A 13903-nucleotide genomic window follows, 5' to 3' on the forward strand; every position below is an offset into this window, starting at 1 on the left:
GTTTTTTGGGTCAGCAGTGGTTCTTGCCTCAGAACTCTCCCATGGAGGCCATTTTTGTCCATTCTCCCTTTCTTGTCGTTGAATCATAAACTCTGACCGTAACCGAGGCTGTGAGGCCTACAGAGCTTTAGGTGTTCTGGTTTCTTCTCTGACCTCCTGGTAGGCCTTTGTTTCTCATCCGTTTTGTCATTTCTTTAGACCATGTCATGTGCTGGTTTTTGAGATCTTTTAGCCTACTTGTCATACAAGTTCTATTGAAATGACTTCTTGATTCTACAAGTAAGCCAGTAATCAGACCTTGGTGTGGCTAGTGAAACAGAAGCATAAATATGCTTAATCAGTTAATTCATGTTTTACCATAGATAGCTATTTAATGTAATCTGTATCCGATGATCTGAAACATTTAATTGTAAAAAGGAAACCAGAAACAGAAAAAAACTTTGATGGAATGCAGTAATGTTCTCCAAAGCTTTGTGTTTCTACAGATTAAGAAGTGAAGCAGCAAACTGTACAGGTACACCATTTATTACTTATTATAGACATTTTATATACATTACAACTTCTGTATTCTGCTCTGTGGTACAGTTCTGAAAAACAGTTGTTCAATTTATAAAAACAAAACAAATCTAAGCTGCAATTTGTTTGTTTTTATGGGAAGACTACAAAAAATACTTTCTTGAATTAACCATGGTTTAGACAGAGTTAAAAGGTTGATCTCAGTCTTTATTTAAAATGAAATTTCTTTTGGACTTGTGATTAACCAGAAGCCACTCAGGTCAGGAACGCTTCAAACAAAAATTCAAACTAAAACTGTGCATCAGAACAAAGCACAACAATGAAGTCACATCCTAACAAATGGCCGCTTCCCACATCCACTCAAAGATCGCTTTTTATAGAAGCGCCAATGCGCTGCTTTCTGATAAAATAGACTGAAATATGTGTGAGGTCAGTAGGATTTGCAGCAGCAAACAGGAGCCAAACACTGACAGAAGTCATGTGAAGAAGAGAAGTTTGTTCAGCCTGAAGCAGACGCACCTCCAGGTTTCCTAAAGCTTCTCCTGCATGGACCACAGCTGGGTTCAGGTTCACTTGTTCTTAATCGTCAGCCAACTGTTTCACAAAAACATCTCATCACTGGATAAAATGACTTCTGTAGGTTCTTGACATATGATGTAAGTATTGCTAATAAATAGGGAAAATGAAGACTAAACATCAATGGTTTATAATTCAGTGACAACAGCATTAAGTTTGGATCCATATTTCAGACATTTTCAGTGTAATAAGACAAAAACATTTGAGTCAGCAGTTTAACTTATCGAGTATTTTAGTTCGGACTTTCATGATGTCTCCAATGCTAATACTAGTTCCTCTTACTGTTATTTTCCTTGCCTGGTGTTCAGTGGGAGGATCTGGATTCTGTGGCTGATTTCTAATCTTCGGTTCCTGTAAAGCTTTGACCTGTCGACACTAATTTTAGCTGATTGTGGTTCCTCTTTATAAACTCTAATATAAGACAGAAGAAGTGCAGAAAGATTTTTTTCTGGCTCTGCTGCTGTAAGCCGTTCTTAATTCTTTCTATCAGGAGCAGAGGTGGAATCAAACCACTGTGTGAGAGCAGCTGCTGTATAACGGCATAACTTGGTGCCTAACCGTTTCTGTCAGTAAGTATAGAGCATATCTTCATCTCTCCTGTTGTACATCTGCTCTGGATAGGAGCTCTGGATGACGACCTGCTGGTTAATTCCATATCTAATTTAAAATAGATTTGGTTTTAAAACTGGCCAGCCACACAGTTTCACGCTTTCAAAAGCTGAACCTGACCCCTTTCCTCTACATGACTTAAGCTCTTCATATCTGTAGGAGTAGGAGTCACTGTGTGATGGCAAACAGAGGGTTAATTTGAGAACACAGGGGTGGCCAATAGGACAGCTCCTTGGCTCTAGTAACAACATTTCTATAAAAAAGATTATAAAAACTAGACTTTTTTTCACACAAGCAAAAATACTCAGCTTCAGATGAGGGGCTCCATGTGGCCTGTCAGCCTGAGAGGAAGAGTTCTGGTTCCAATCAGCTCTACCCTCATCAGATTTACACGATATCAGACATTTCACCAGCTGTGATTGCTCAGCAAGTATTTCAACACAAAAACTCATGTTTTTTTAATTTCTTAATTTAAATTTCTTTAAAACTGTACAGCTGCTAAAACATTTTCCTGGCCACATCAGCACATTTAAATATTTTTTAAAAAAAGGAGAAAACCAGAGATCATACATCAGATATTCAGTTCAGTCAAGACTTAAAGGAAAAATCCCCCCATCCCATGTTTTTTTGTATGAAATGTTTGGATGTTAAAAAGCTTTGAGTGAACACCAAATGTCTCAACAGGTTCAGTGATTCTCAGGCTGAGCTTTGGAAATTATTCAGGAAATGATTACTCTGGTGTTAGGAAGTGGAAGTAAACCAACAAAGTGGCGGTGCTTTCTAGTGTACACACAAAACAGGAAGCAGTACATGAGCTTGAAGTGTTTTCCACAGACGATGTTAAAGTGGGGTTCTGTTAAGAGTTGTGATGCTGTAGAATTTTCCTTTAACCGACCATTATTAGCATATTCGCTTTGATGAAAATCAGAATTAGATTTCTGGCTAACAGCTAGTAGACCAGCACCAAGAGAAAAGCCAATTTCTACTTTCAAAAAATGTCAAAGTGGTTGTGAGCTCTTTTTTATAAACCTTACAACTACAGTCACATTAGGATAGATGGTAGGATAGCTACTGCTTAGAACTTACTCCACAGAACCCCACTTCAAAACTTCAGACCTGTCTCTTTAAAAGATCATTGATGTCAGTGTTTTTGGTACTTCAGGTGACTGAATTAAAAATCTGCAGAGGGTTCCGTTTAAGGAAATAAAAGTTTAGTCTGTGGATTTTAGGCGACCAAGATGGCTGGTGGTGAGGAAACACGGTGCGTTTCTATACACCAAGTTGTGAACAACTGTAAATGAAATATTAAATATTTAAATCTTGCTCTATCACTACTGGGACAGAACAGACATTTTTCCAACCAGATGGGACCCTGATGTTAGCCAGATCAGACATGTTTGCTCCTAACTTATAGGCAGGCTGTGTGTTTCTCTTTATTCACTGAGCAGACAGCTTGATGAACCCTGGCTTTATCTGAAGAGTGTTGGCTGAACATGTGTTTGCCCTGCAGAGCAGTAGCAGGACGACTAAAGGAGGGATTTGCGCGTGTCTCCAGTACACGTAACTGCACTTAAACCAGCAGAAGCTAACTAAGCTACACTGTAAAACTGAAGATTTTCAGGAACTGTTGAAAGCTACATCGGGTTAAAAAGCACCAACTGCAACATTAACAGAGGACTTCTTATGGACTTAACTATCCTTCACTCAGAAATAATGTGAAAACAGCATTTAAAGGTGATAACTTCAGACTTTATCTTTCCAAGTGAAAGTATAGTTTGTCATTACAGAAAGCTTAAAGGACCAAAAAGGTCCATTTAACTACTAGCTGCAGCTATTTGTACTTTAACAAGTTGAACATTTAAAGCATCCATCCTTAACACTTGTAGAAATATTGACAAAAATACTGTTCACTGTTTGAAATGATAAACTACATTTACTGACTGCCTTCCTGTAAGTGAATGTTTGAAAAGCAGAACACAGGGATGTAGTAAAAATGACAAATACAACAGCTAAAAATCTCATAATGGCATGGTTTGGTCATGGCACAAATAAAGAGCTAACCGTGATGGAGAAGAATGAGCCAAAGAGTTAATCAGGATGGACAGAATCTCACTGCCATCAACAGAAAGGAGAAATTACAACAAACAGAGCTGCTTTTAGGGGGATTTTTCCTTTAGCTTTCCTACATCTGGATATGAAGATTGCACTAGAGTTAAATATGACGAGGAGGACAGGCAAACTGTGGTCTGTCTGCTGGACGGAGTCACAGCATGGGAGCTATTTGGCCTGCCGAGACGTGTTTCAGTCAATCGAAGCAGACGACGCAACCCAACTGTGTAATCATCTGTGTGTTTTGGGGATTTTTCAGTCTTCTACTGCAGCTCCCTTCATATGGATGTGTACTCTGTGTTCAGAAGGCTGAACAGACCTGAATCCTGGCTGTGTCTCCAGACTGGCCTGACTCTGACCCTGCGGTCCTCTGCTTCTTTTCTCCTCATCTACACATAGACCCTGGCGAGGGCGTCTGCTCCAGCAGAGGCAATGTAGGCCTTGGACGGATGGAAGGTCACATCATAGATGGCCTCTTCGCTCTTCTTACGGTGAGCTGTGATCTCCTGTACGCATGTTTTACTGTCCAGGTTCCACAGTCGGAGAGAGCAGTCATGACCTGAGACGGAGAAGAGAAAAATGATGGTAATCTCATGAAACCTTCACCTAACTCTACCAGTTTACATTTACTTTAGTTGGGGCATCCAAATTTAGCTCCAGTGTTTCCCCTGGACATTCAGACAGAACTTTCTTTCAGTCAATGACCACCAGAATCCAGGAGGACCCACATTCATCTTGCTGCCACACAGTGAGCAGGATGGTAAGGGAGGTTAAAACATCTCCAAAGCTCGTAGAAACACCAAAGCTCCATAACAACCATCAGACTCCATCTACATGTTCACTGGTTGCCTGGTCAACCAGGCAGAAAAAACATGGAGTTATCTGAACTCTACTGGGACTTCAACTGGAACTGTGCGCTTTGATCACATGAGATTAAAATGGATGTTTTCAGCAATATCTGTGGTGGGTCTGCTGTGAAACCAAGGATGGATGCGTGGAAAAGTCCCTCATGCTTGCTGTAAAGCACGGTGGAAGATCTATGATGCTGTGGAGGTGTTTTTTCCAAAGCAACTGGGGACTTTGTAAGAAAACTCTTACATACAATGGTGAGCAAGGGTTTGCGTTAGTAAAATTCTAGGAATATTCAAAGATTTCCATAGAAATTCATTTGAACTTTTGTGGAAAAAACACAAATAAACCTCGACTTGAGCATTCTGGCCCTCAACAGGAGATTGTAGTCATATTTGGGGAAAATTGTTTTAGCAGATCTTGACTACTACTACAACCAGATTTCATGCAAGTACAATTGAGTACATTTATGCTATTCCTCATTTATGACAGATGGATTCTAGAACCCAGGAATACTGAAACATTTGAGTCTGCAGACAACATAAAGTGAAGGAAGTTTTGATAATATTATTGGGTAAATGTATTGGATGTATGGTATTAATGTATAATGTGCAAATATCCCTTAATCTCTGCCTATTACAAAACTACATTTTGATGATAATGCTTGGATATTATATAGTTTGTTTAAAGTATATTTGATTTCCAAATATTCCAACTAATTCCAATAAAACGTTTAAAATGTTTTCGCAATTCATGAACTTAATTTCCCATGGAACGTTTCTGAGCAGCAGAGAGGACCCAGAACTCAGGAAGATCTAGAGAGATTGTGCCTAAAGGAATGGTCAGATCCTCCATCTGTGTGCTGCAGCTTCTAGAGACGTTACAAGCTGCAGAACAGACTGAGAGCAGTAGTGTAAACTTGATTTAAAAATTCTTTTTTTATTTGTACTCAAACATCTTTGCACTTTTAAACAATAATTGCAAAAGGGACATCAGTATATATTGGTAGTAGAGAAAGTGTCATTAAACAATAAGTTCTGCAGGTCTTCAGCAGGAATTCACCATTAAGTTTATTAAATTTTTTGAAAATAAATCTGTTTTATTTCTTATTTGAATTTGTTATTTCTATTTAACAGATACTATCTTAGAAACTAGACTTTCAAAACAGTATCGTCTTACCTGGGCTAAGGAGAAAAAGAACTGGACTGTTGCTCAGTGGTCCAAAGTTCTCTTTTCAGATTTAAGTAAAGTTGAGAATCAAGTTCTCAGAGGCACAGAATCCACGTTGCCTGAGGTCCAGTGTGAAGTTCCCACAGTCAGTGATGGTTTGGGGTGTCATATCATCTGCTGGTTCTGGTCAACTAGATTTTCTGAAGTCAACAGTCAATGCAGCCATCTACCAGAACATTTTAGAGCACCTTATGCTTTCATCTGCTGACAGACTTTATGGAGATGCTGATTTGATTTTACAGCAGGACTCGGTACCAGTCCACACTGCCGAAGCTGGTTCAAGGACCACTGTGTTGCTGTGCTTGATTGGCCAGCTAACTGGCCTGACCCGAACCCCATAGAGAATCTATGGAGGATTGTCCAGAGGAAGATGAGACACCAGAACCAACAATGCGGATGACCTGAAGGCTGCTATCAAAGCAACCTGGGCTTCCATTACACCTCAGCAGAACCACAGGCTGATCCATGCAACGCCGCATTAATGCAGTAATTCATGCAAAAGGAGCCCAGCCAAGTAATGAGTGCTTAGAAATGAACAGACTTTTCAGATCCTGAACTTTCTGTTTAAAATATCCTTTTTTTATTAATCTCATGTAATATTCTAATTTTCTGAGACATTAAAGTTGGGGTTTTCATTCTCTAAGACATAATAATCAAAATTACAAAAAATAAAGGCTTGAAATATTTCTCTCCATGTGTAATGAATCTATATACGAGCTTCATTTTCTGAAATGAGGGACAAAAATATTGAACTTTTTCATGATATTCAAATTTGTGAGATGTACCTGTAGATGTGTCACAAATTTTAACAGTAAAAACTAGAAAGTACTCCAAGTCATTATAATAGATGTTTCTTGACACCCAGAGGCCAAGTTCACTGCATGTTTGTGTTCTATTTAGCTGCTGCACTGCTTAACATGCAAATCCTCCTGTACGGTTAGCCAAGTATACTCTGTTCAAGGCCAGGGGGTGTACAGGGGGTGTCTGTTGTAAAGATGGCAGTTATCGCAGATGGGTTATGAATATCCTAACTTATTGGCAACTGTAAAACATCCCAGATGTGTTTTAGTAGTTCCTGGTAATGGAAAGTAAAGCCGATGGGATCTAAGCCTATATTTAGAAACAACCCGAGCAGGAAAAGGTGTCACAAGAAGGCCAATCCTGGACACACATAGAAACCATGCTGGTTCCCCAGTAATTGAACAATTGAAGGTTGAAGGAAGGAGACTTACTGCCAGAAATCAGGTAGATGCCATTAGGATCTACTGCCAGACTGGTCACTGCATCTAGGTGAGCCACCATGGCATGGATCACTTTACCTGCAGAAAGGACAAACACTTCAGATGGGCCAGGAGTATTCATCTATAGAATGTTGTAATACTTCACCTCACAAGGTTTAGCGATAGTGGTCTAATTTAGAGATGCATGGATCAGAACTTTGAAACCGATTTCCAATTTTGTAAAGTTTTGACCTGCCAATACTAATTTAGCTGATTCTAACTTCTCTGTAGAACTCTAATTACCAGCAGTCAAAGTTTTTCTCTAGCCTTCCTGCCCGAGCCGCCAGCCCCAGAATCCTGAAAGCCTGAACAGATCAGTTTTGTGGGATTCTGCAGCATCTTTCAACATATAATAAAGAACATAATGCACAACTGAGCATAAAGTCAGTAGCTAATTCAACAACAGTCTTCAGTCAGAAGCTCCTTTAGATGCAATGCAACACAGGTTGCTACAGGAGATCCTTTCTGCCCACAACTATCGCCATCTATAATAAGTGATCGATAGTGAGAGTTACTGCGTCATCTAATGACCCGTTCAGATTATTCACGTTCCATTGAATTCACTAAACATACTGTATATTCTTTCCATTAGGAGCAGAAGCAGTAAGAGAGAGGTTGCTGTAAAACAGTGGTTTGCTTTCTTTTGTAACAAAGACAAAATGTTTACTGGCTGAGATTATGAGCAGTCTTTAGGATATGATACTAGCAGTTAGCGCATGTGGCATTGATAACTGTAAACTGGAGAATGTACTTTAGCTCTGAGATTTTCAAGAAGCTGCAAACTAGCATGTTCCATGACAGATGCTAAAACAGAGAATCCACTCAGCCTTCCTGTAATCTGCTGAAGTCTTTCTCCTTGTTTAAAAGTAGCAGCCTGAATGGAAAACATAGTTTCCTTTCTAGCAGTGTTTTCATCTTTGAACTTCTAATTCATACTGATAACAGCTCATTTTGAGCCATCTTCTTTCAAGAACCAGTTCCACACAAACACGCCAGCATTAACTACCCAGCAAGCTGTGTTTACAGACCTGAAAAAGATTGTGTGGACTTTTTATTTTCTGACCAGCCGGTCATTAGTCAGGCTGTAGAAGCTGAAAATCGGCCATATCCTTATAAATTGGGAGATCTCCAGTTTAATGAAATAGAAGGTCCTTCTCAAATTTGGAAACCCTCCCAAGCTCTCAACTTCAAGTAACGGCTAGCTGCAGTTTTAACATCCTATAACTGGAGAAAAGGGCTGAGTTCGTCTTTGTGCAGCTTTCAAAACACTCAACATCTCAACATTTACTTCCTGGTGGATAAAACGGGTAAAATTCTGCAGACTGACCTGACTTATTATCAAAGAATTTGATGTGTCGATCCTCATGAGCGGTGACAGTGACCGGCAGCGTGGGATGACTCACTACTTTATTAATATGATTCAAACATGGGACCGCTGAGGGAGGGAGAAGAAAAAGGTCAATGCTAACAGATCTTTAAAGTGAAAACCAGAGTCAGATGTTGCTGAAGATGATCATCTATGACCAGCATGATCTGTGTTTGTGGTCTTACTGCTGTCTCCTTGACCCTTCAGCACCAGTGCAGTCTGGGAAGTCTCCAGGTCATATATCGCCACGTCTCCATTATTAAAGGAAACCACCATGTGGGCGGGGTCACAACCGTTGAAATCCACGGATGTGGGGATTCCGTGTTCTGCAGAAAGGGATGGAAATGAGCTCAGGTTAGTTATTTTTTACTTGTTTTCCACCAGTCGCCCAGCGATGACTACATCGTACTGAACTCCTAATGAAAGCAATATAATCTCTGTTAATCTGGTCAAAGAGTAAAAGTAGAGTTCTGCCCTCTCACCATTGTTTGTGTTGAAAGTGCTGATGCAGGGTTCTTTCTCCACAGGGTTCCATAATTTCACTGTTCCATCGGCGGAGCAGGACAGCAGTCGGTTCTTGATACCACTATAAGCCAGCCCCCATACAGCGTCCGTATGTCCCAACAGTGAACCCGCCAGGACACTGGAATCTGACAACATCAGCAGAAGAAAATTTTTGTTTGCTTTGTCACAATTTACTTTCAGATTTTACTCTAATGCACCATCTGAGTCAATTCTCCTGGGAACTACACACACTAAAGAAGTGTATCCAACTTTCTGAATTAGTTTCTCCACTGATAAATAATGATGCAGTAACATACAATACCGAGCACAAGTCTTGCTTGGTCCAGTTGGTTTTAAGGTTCTTACGCCCTCTTTTCATTTCAATATTGCAGACTTTTCAAGACTCCATAGGAACCTCATGCTGTAATCCTTAAAGTGGTCAACAGTTTGGTAATTCTCCAGACTTTCTGAAGGTCTTTTAAAGGTTCTGTTTTGCCTTTGGCTGTTTATTCCTTTTAGTCCAGTCAGTGTACCCGACCATTTCTACAGATACAAGATTTTTTCTTTGTAAAAATCACCTGAACTCAAGCAGTGAATAAATATGTCTACAGAAGACAAAGATAATGATTTAAACTAGAACCCTAGGTGACAACCCTTTTGTGACAAGTACTTGTTCCAAGAGACACAATTTGTCCCAGTTTTTCTGGTGACGTATGTGAAAGATGTCCTCTCATATCCTAGAACATAGAGAACTGCGGGTTGTCACTGATGTTGTTCATCTAAGGTTGTATAAACCTTATTTAAAGACTAAGATTAAAGAGCATTGCTTTTATAACATGACTAAATGTCCTGCTAATAGTCCACATCCATCCTTTTGTCTGCAGAACTGTCTGCGACTTTTCAATCAACGTTCTGCATAAATTCAAAGTTCTTGATTTTAATGTTAGACAACAGAGAACAGGGGACTTCATCAGCATTGATCCAGTGTGTAAAGTAAGTACCGTAAGTGTCATAGGGATCAACATTAGAGCTGGGGATGTTCCACCACTGGATGATGGAGTCAATACCACCACTGAAACACTGTTCACCACTGGAGGTCATCGCCAAGGACAGAACCGGGCCACTGAAAGGAAAAGACAGAATTAATATGGTGTTTAGTGAATCATTTTAGGAAGTGAACTTTTTGTAAGCCTTAATTACAGTTGGTCATGGACACAACTAAAAACCTCTTTTCACTTTTAACTTGATACATATCCTGTACAATGAAACTTAGAAAACAGCAGGAATTTCTTCCAAGCACTGGCTGGGATCTACATGCGACTGGCTGCCGGGTCCATAATTCTGAACTAAGACCCAGAACTATAAGACAGAAACCTTTTCTTCAAGGCCTCGCAAAAACCTTCCCCAACCTTAGAGAGTGGTTATGGTCTGATAAAACAAATCTTTACCTTCTGGACATACACTCACCGGCCACTTTATAAGGTACACCATGCTAGTACCGGGCTGGACCCCTTTTACCTTCAGAACTGCCTTAATCAATCGTGGCATAGATTCAACAAGGTACTGGAAACATTCCTCAGAGAGTTTGGTCCATATTGACATGACAGTGTCATAAAGGGATGGACATGGTCAGCAACAATACTCAGGTAGGCTGTGGCATTGACACGATGCTCAATTTTAATAAGGGGCCCAAAGTGTGCCAAGAAAACATCCCCCACACCATTACACCACCACCACCAGCCTGAACTGTTGATACAAGGCAGGATGGATCCATGCTTTCATGTTGTTGACACCAAATTATGACCCCACCATCCGAATGTTGCAGCAGAAATTGAGACTCATCAGACCAGGCAACATTTTTCCAATCTTCTATTGTCCAATATCGGTGAGCCTGTGTGAATTGTAGCCTGTTTCCTGTTCTTAGCTGACAGGAGTGGCACCCGGTGTGGTCTTCTGCTGCTGTAGCCCATCCGCCTCAAGGTTCGACATGTTGTGTGTTCAGAGATGCTCTTCTGCATGCCTTGGTTGTAATGAGTGGTTATTTGAGTTACTGTTGCCTTTCTATCAGCTTGAACCAGTCTGGCCATTCACCTCTGACCTCTGGCATCAACAAGGTATTTGCGCCCACAGAACTGCTGCTCACTGGATATTTTCTCTTTTTCGGACCATTCTCTGTAAACCCTAGAGATGGTAGTGCGTGAAAATCCCAGTAGATCTGCAGTTTCTGAAATACTGAGACCAGCCCGTCTGGCACCAACAACCATGCCACGTTCAAAGTCACTGAAATCACCTTTCTTCCCCATTCTGATGCTCGGTTTGAACTGCAGCAGATCGTCTTGACTATGTCTACATGCCTAAATGCATTGAGTTGCTGCCATGTGATTGGCTGATTAGAAATTTGTGTTAGTTGGACAGATGTATCTGATAAAGCGGCCGGTGAGTGTATTTCCAAGACAAACATTTGGCATAAATAAACACTATCACTGGAACAATATCATAGCCCCAGTAAAGCACGGTGCTGGCAACATTATGCTCTGGGGTTTGATCAGATTCTTGAAACTAGCAGATTTTGATAATTTGTAATCTGGTATTTAAGCAAGAACACAAAAGTTCACTATGAATTTATTGCAGATAATCTCGCCGAGGTCTGGCTGGACAGCCAGATGTAAAACTGAAATAAAAACCTTTAGACAATAAAGTGGAAATTTTAGGGAATAAAGTCAAGAAAATTATTTTTCTATACATTTGATCTGTCTCCATACTAATCCATACATGGAGAACTAATTCCATACTCTTCAAGACTTTTCCAGATTATGTATGAACCCTGTTGCATTCAGCTGGAACTTTGAAAATGGTGAAAGGACTTAAAAAGTTCCAGATGCAGGGCTTGCAAAACTTCTAGTGAAGTGGTTCCTTTGATTAGATGTACACATATACTTGGAGTCACTTGTAGTCGTCATGTGCTGACAAATGAAATCCTGCAGATACCTCAAAGTTTAGGGCAAAAACTGAGCAGAACCATGAACGCTCTGCTCTGGTCTTAGTCATATATTTAAGGGCCTTTTAATAGAGTCAGAAATCGGCATGAAGTGAGATTTCCATTTAAGGCCATCCAAAATGATGTGTAGTGGATTAGAAATACTGGAGCACACTTGCATAGAATTAGCTACATGCCAGATTGTTGTGGAGCTGGAATGCAGAAAATTAACTATTCTTCCATCAAAAAAACTAAACACAAAATTTATGAGGAGCAGACTTTGTAAAGCAGCAGTACTTCATTTACCACTTTAGGTTAAGTGCCAAATGCAACGCGTGCTTAGGATGGAAACAATTAAAAACTTTAACACAGAAGACATTTGTTTTGGTATTGTATGACCAAAAGCAAAAGCATGGCAGCTCATTGACAAATTATGGCCAGACAAAGTCAGAGTCTGAACATCAAGTGTGTGTTGGAGCTGAGATACTTACATGTGACCCCTAAATGTGTAGATGGGTTCCACATCAAAAGAGGCACTTCTGAAAAAGATACAGAGAGAAGATCCAGATTGGTATTTAGCACATCATGACTGTCTTGATAAGTGAGGTTTATACTGATAACAGCAGATAAAAGCTTGACTCCTGGAAGCAGCACTGCAGTGTTAACACAGGGATTTTATTTTGGGTTCAAATACAACAAGATCAATATCCTGTTAGTTAAACTGAATAGCCTTAAAAAACACTGGCAAAAAAATGAGATGCAAATACCATCAGGACGAAAGACAGGGTGGGTTTTAAAGTGCCTGCTTTCTTTGATTATCCACGAGAAACTTGCTAAATCATTTTTGCCATCTCCAAACAGCTTATTCTGCTACAGACTTTAGTTTGAAAGAAACAAGATGAGCATGGGCCTCAGTAGTGCACTGCCAAAACAGCCTGGCACCTCCTCTTCATGATGCTCACCAGCTTGATCACACCCTGCTGTGGGATGGCGCCCCAATGTCACTAATCAGTCAATGTGGTTGTGTTAGTAATTCTGGTACAAACAGCACATCCAAGTTGATCCCACAGGTGTTCCATAGGGTTGAGGTCAGGACAGCGTGCAGCCCATTCCATCCTGTCAAAACCCAAATTCTGGAAGTAGGCTCTGATAAACCCCGCTCTGTGGGGGCAATGGTTGACATCTTGGAAGATTAAGCTCAGTCCCAGACTGGAGAGCTATGGGATTACCACTGGTTGCAGGATCTCCACCTGATCTCTCTCTGCACTGAGATTGTCTCCAATGAAAACAAGCCCTGCTTTTTCACTGAGGGAAAACCATCACACTCCCTCCACCAAATGCTGTGTGGCATTGGCAGAGAGTCTTCATGGACACATCTGACAGACTCAACTCTGCTGCTCAACCCACAAATGCATTTTTTTTTTATTTTTTTTTTACAATTGAGGAACCATTTAGGAGGAAATAAACACGTTTTTTAAGAGTAAAACACTTGGCATTGGTACAAATTAAACCAACCAAATACAAAATCCCTTAGTTTTTGTTCCGAGTTTAGTTGTACTCACATCAACAAACACTGAAGCCATTTATATATAATAATCAATGTGGTCCAGACTCTAACTACAGATGACTGTGAGAGTTTAGGCGTGGAGCTGAGTCAGCATACTTTTTGGCTGGAACAGTCTTTGTGAGGTTCCACAGTTTGAGGGTGTGGTCTTCAGACACGGTGACTAGGCAGGGCTCCACCGGGTGAAACGCCAGCGCTCGGACTCCATCAAAGTGGCTCCGCAGCGTATACTTGGGGTTCCACGTTTTCCTGAATGTAGACTCTTTAGTAGATGACAGCTAGGAGGGACACATGAGGACAGTGTGAGTTCCTTTACTACTATT

General features: G+C 40.5%; 1 protein-coding gene across 1 annotated transcript in view; it reads right to left on the reverse strand.

Annotated features, from left to right (window-relative positions):
* Window positions 1-509: 509 nt before the first annotated feature.
* Window positions 510-13903, reverse strand: part of strn3 (striatin, calmodulin binding protein 3) — a 35111-nt gene continuing 21717 nt past the window's right edge. Inside the window, exons 9-16 of the mRNA XM_047345138.1 lie at window positions 13680-13858; window positions 12508-12555; window positions 10041-10162; window positions 9018-9185; window positions 8721-8861; window positions 8497-8604; window positions 7122-7208; window positions 510-4369 (exon numbers count right to left, since the gene is read on the reverse strand). Of these exons, the coding sequence (XP_047201094.1) occupies window positions 4200-4369; window positions 7122-7208; window positions 8497-8604; window positions 8721-8861; window positions 9018-9185; window positions 10041-10162; window positions 12508-12555; window positions 13680-13858 (1023 nt within the window). The 3' untranslated portion in view covers window positions 510-4199. The remainder of the gene's footprint in view (window positions 4370-7121; window positions 7209-8496; window positions 8605-8720; window positions 8862-9017; window positions 9186-10040; window positions 10163-12507; window positions 12556-13679; window positions 13859-13903) is intronic.

Source organism: Girardinichthys multiradiatus, chromosome 19 (assembly GCF_021462225.1).
Source record: "Girardinichthys multiradiatus isolate DD_20200921_A chromosome 19, DD_fGirMul_XY1, whole genome shotgun sequence".
In the NCBI taxonomy this organism is placed as follows: Eukaryota; Metazoa; Chordata; class Actinopteri; order Cyprinodontiformes; family Goodeidae; genus Girardinichthys; species Girardinichthys multiradiatus.